Source organism: Engraulis encrasicolus, chromosome 4 (assembly GCF_034702125.1).
Source record: "Engraulis encrasicolus isolate BLACKSEA-1 chromosome 4, IST_EnEncr_1.0, whole genome shotgun sequence".
Taxonomy (NCBI): domain Eukaryota; kingdom Metazoa; phylum Chordata; class Actinopteri; order Clupeiformes; family Engraulidae; genus Engraulis; species Engraulis encrasicolus.
Window position 1 is genome coordinate 32,828,951 of NC_085860.1, and position 5,000 is coordinate 32,833,950.

The 5,000-nt window shown below is 44.6% G+C and overlaps 1 protein-coding gene across 6 annotated transcripts in view; it reads right to left on the reverse strand.

Annotated features, from left to right (window-relative positions):
• Positions 1–5,000, reverse strand: part of zmp:0000001167 (protein phosphatase 1 regulatory subunit 12A) — a 54,535-nt gene that overhangs the window by 21,571 nt on the left and 27,964 nt on the right. For 5 of the 6 annotated variants that reach the window (XM_063197243.1, XM_063197242.1, XM_063197240.1 and 2 more), the window contains exons 8-9: positions 2,490–2,707; positions 460–572 (exon numbers count right to left, since the gene is read on the reverse strand). In XM_063197243.1, the coding sequence (XP_063053313.1) occupies positions 460–572; positions 2,490–2,707 (331 nt within the window). The remainder of the gene's footprint in view (positions 1–459; positions 573–2,489; positions 2,708–5,000) is intronic. The other variant, XM_063197241.1, reaches the window with a different exon arrangement.

Below are 5,000 nucleotides of genomic sequence, written 5' to 3' on the forward strand. Positions count from 1 at the left end.
TGAAATTCAATTATTTACCTCAAGGGAAGGTGTAAAATGAGCAACTTTATTTGCAAAAATAGTGAATGTCACTGACAGACAAAAGAGTGTGCGCACACACACACACAATCCACGTCACAGGGTATACAGAGAAGCTGTTGTTGTCCTGCTCTGAAATAGAAACATGCTGCTGCAAATCCTGGAGTTCCCTCATGTGAGAAACACCTGTTTATCCAGTTTAAACCCACCCACCCACACACACACACTGCTATCACCGCTACCAACACACACACAATGCTACACATCATGCACACCAGGCACCTCAAGCACACCAGACACAGACACAGACACACACACACACCAACAGCCTCCCACACACACACACATAGCCTACCTCTTATCGAGCCATCCATCTGCCCACACACATACACTATACACACACACACTGGTGTATCTGGGCCTGAGCCAATCATAGCCTACCTTCTTCCCCTGGTTGCCCGTGGTAGCGGAGGCAGCTGTGGAGGTAGCTATGGAGGCTGAGTTGTTACGCTTGTTGTTCATGTTGTTGATGATCTCTCGTGTTTTAGTTTTCTCTGTAGAGTACAGCAGAGCAGAACAGAGATGAAATTGAGGGAAATTGAGAAATTGTGTGACAAAGGCATACATACACAAACACAAACTGACACACACATACAATAATAACAACAACAACAACAACAAAAATATTTTTTTTTACAGCTTACAGTTTTTTACATCTTTCAGAACATTCAGCGTCATCTTAACCTCTAGTCTCTACAGTAAACAGAACTTCGTCTGGCTGGTAAAATGCAGCATACAGACCATATTTTATGATATAAACCGTTGCGTTGCAGGTCCCGCCCCTGAGCGCAACCTACCCGACCCAGAGCCGTAGATAGAATTACATTATTCTTTGATCTCTGGTCATGTGGTTCTATGTGGTTTTACGTGGCTTTACGCTTGCCTAGGAGGTTCCAGCTAAATCCATCTCTGCCATAGGATTGTGTTAGCATGGCTAGGTTACGTGTACTAATTCTATAAATATGGCCGTGCTGCTATTGTCCTGACACAAGTTACCATTTTAGGTCAGGTAATACACTGTCGGTTGAAATTGTGTGCTTTGAAATGCCCAAAAACATTGTTTTATCAATTCTTCTCAGATTCCCCAATGACACTGTATGGAAACGAACGCTACATCTGGAACACTGTGAAGGCTGTGCAAAATGGAATGGGATCACGAGATCAGTCATATTTGACCATATATGGTCAGTGTCGCCAGTTTTGTCGCGCAAGTTCCTGCGGGATTCTATGGCAACGCAGTTACTAGGTACGGATGCAACCAAGCATAAAAATGCTTGATCAACACGAGATCTGCTTAATCTAATAAAGGTGGGGTTGAATGCTTGGCAAACAAGTTGGACAGTTTTTTCTAACGTGATTTCCCAAGACATAAAAAACAATGCTTCCTACTTGGAGCAGCGAGTGAACTGCCTCACAAGCATGTGGGCTACACCTGCAATTCACGTCAGATTGATGAATGCCAATCACCGCAGATTACCGACGGCAAGGAGGAGGTCCCATGCCAAAGCAGTTGCCCTTATGGTACTGCGCCGCTGCTAAGCAAAACTTTTGTTCCCGCGATGGTTTAACGCCATGTGACATGACTGCGGCGCAGAGGTCACTCCCTTAAGGTCAGATTAGAGGTCCGAGGTCTCGTCGTGAGCCACATTTGAAATTGCGTGATTACTTTCACTACATTGTAAGCACTGCGGTCATTATTAAGCAATGTTGCTTTCTAGCCCGGTTAGCTAGGTATTTTCACACAAATTGCAAAGGCAATGCACTGGTATCATTATTTGACATACCCAGTCTGTTTTCACGAGCAGAAAATGCAAGCGTGTAAAGGCAGTTCATTCTGCCGATGTGTGTTTACATTCGGTGGAGGAAGCTACGGTAGTAAAACCACAGGCATTGTGCCACGAGTGTTCAACTGATGAATTGTTTGTTACTTAGCTTGTAGCTTTTTGTACTTACACACATTTACACACAAGGCATTAATAGTTTTTAACAGAATACAGCTCTGCTCTCGCAAACTACTGGCATTGCGCTGCCACAAGAACAGACCAAGGAAGTAGCTAGACGACCAATCATAGCGCCTTTTTGTCTGCGTCCTCCGCGTCCGTCCGACGGATAGTTCGATTTTTTTCGAGGCGCTCGACGACGGGCGCAGAGCCTCTGCGCGGGGGGTGTGGACTCGCACAGACAGAAGACGGATGGACGCAGAGGCTATGCGTCCGAAGCATAAATCTTGCTTTATGCTGCGTCGTGAACGGAAATTCTAACCAGGATGCTTCACACGGACACGCGGAGCATGCTCGCTGCCTAGCAAATTGGCTGCCTGCCCAAAAAAACGCCGTCTTGAACGAACCTACTATTTTCTATTTACAGTATGGCTCTGACCCGACCCAACCAGGGTCACACGATCTAGTCACCTGACTCGGTGTCGCTCTCTGATTCGCTCTCCTCCTCGGAGCTGGAGCTGCTGGAGGCTGCTTTGCTGGAGGCGGACGGCTGTGCTGAGGCGCGGGTCTCTGCTCCAGGCTCCTCCTCTTCCTCCTCAGCGGGCGGGGTCTGCAGGGCAGGCGGGGCGTGGCGTTCGCGCTCGTGGAGGCTGATCTTCTCTTTGCTGCTCATACGGGAGATGGACGTCCTGATGGACCAATGGGGTGCGGACACGGACGGATAGAGGGACCGCCCCCACAGCACAGCACAGCAGGCAGGGCGGGACAGGACACAACACGATAGGCCAGGGCCGCAGGTGCCATGCAGACCAGGCGGCCAATGGGTGACAAGCCACACACACCAGATGCAGCCAGTCAGTGAGCAGTATACGTACGTGAGGCACATGGATGAATGAGCCGATTACAACTAATGACACCATTCTGATTCTGCTGCAGAGCTCTCTCAATGAAGACTAATGAATCCAATTAAGCCAATTGAGCACAGTTGCATGCAAGGAATTGCAACGGAATGGTGGCCATATTGGGTTTGTTCATGAGTCATGTAAACTCTCTTTTTGTTCTTGACTATGTTCCGGGAATGTTCCTGTTAGAGAACATGTAAACAGAATATTCCGGAACTTGTTTGATGCAGGAATACTCTGTGCATGTAACTGCACTCAGTGTGCTGATATAACGGAGTGCTGTAACAGAGCCAGGATAGCGGGTGTCTTAAATAAAGGTCTTCACACTTCAAAGGGCTGGTTTACCACCTACATACAGTACAGGCCAAACGTTTTGACAAACCTTCTCATTTAATTACATTATATTACATTACATTACATTACATTACATAACATTGCATTTGGCAGACACTTTTTAACCAAAGCGACTTACAAATGAGGACAATCATAGCCAACATGATTATGTCCTCTTTTGTAAGTCGAAAGTAAGTAAATCGTATGTAAGTAATTGATTATCTTCATTTTTATGACTATTTATAGAACATTGTACATTTTCACAGAGGGCATCAAAACTGTGCATGAACACATATATAATTATGTGCTTCACAAAAAACTATTATTTAAAAAATATCAAAAATTGCCAAACACCGATGTCAACACAGCAAAACTGATGGCCCCACACGTTTGACATTGCTGTTGGACAATAGCTAGAATTATGTGTTCATGCACAGTTTTGATGCCCTCCATGAAAATCCAAAATGTACTGTCAATAGCCACAAAAATAAAGATAATTCATTAAATGAGAAGGTGTGTCCAAACTTTTGCCTGTACTGTACATCAAAATCGTATGCCAAAAACGTATGTAGAAGCTGACTGTGCCCAACAGGTGGTTGTGGTGGTGGTGGGGGGTGTGCAACAGTGTTTTTTTGTGAATGTGAAGTCTGAAAACACATTTGTTCAAATTTGAATAAGAGAATATTTTTAATTGGGCAAACAATTCATGTCTTCCAGAAATTGGGAGGGGGAGGGGTGGGGGCTTCAATTGATCGTTCTTGTCTTAAATTCAGCTTTATCACTTTGTTTTCAAGTACATGCCAATGAAGTGGAAGAACCGATGTCAATACATATGGCTCATCAACTACCAAGCTAGGGTAACAGTTAGCAAGCACACTGTAAAGAATTTAAGTTCCCCGAAAAAAAAACAAAAAAACTTCAATTTGCCACTGTGGAGGAGAGACACCTACATGTTCTCTGAGGAATCTATATGTGACAAAGTGATTCATGGAGAACCCTGAGTGTTTGAAGGTTCCTCAGAGAAACCAGGCACCCAAAGGTTCTTTAAGGAACCCTTCGATTGCCAAAGTGGAAGAACATAAGGGACTTTCGGGTTCTTCCTACATATTTAAGGATGACTCAGGCAAATTTGATGGGGAAAAAAACAATGAGGAACCTTCACGTTTTTACAGTGTGCCGTAGGCAAATCTGTAGACACGGGAGAGCACTGAAAAGCACATAGACCTTTAATTGAGACACAGCACAGTGTTTCTAACTAGCTAGAACTAACTAGAAGCAACACACACCCATGTTGTCATGGCACTAATATGAGGACATACAGTCCATGGCAACACAGATATCTACAGAGCAATTCTATGGGTGGGCAAACACTACACATAGACACACTGATAACAACCAACACACACACACCTAACCACCCTCCCGCCACCAATCATCAATCACATACTGTATTTAAATGTGTGTGTGTGTGTGTGTGTGTGTGTGTGTGTGTGTGTGTGTGTGTGTGTGTGTGTGTGTGTGTGTGTGTGTGTGTGTGTGTGTGTGTGTGTGTGTGTGTGTGTGTCTACAAAGGAGGGCAGAGGATACATAATATCTCTAAATTAAATTAATTTACCAAGACTGGATATCAACAGCAGCCCATTTGTCTTATGACTATCTCTCTTGTTTCTTGTTTCTTTATAGAGCTCAAAGGACAATGGTCAACGATTCAATCAGCAATGAACTAAGTGTGTTGTGTGTGTGTGTG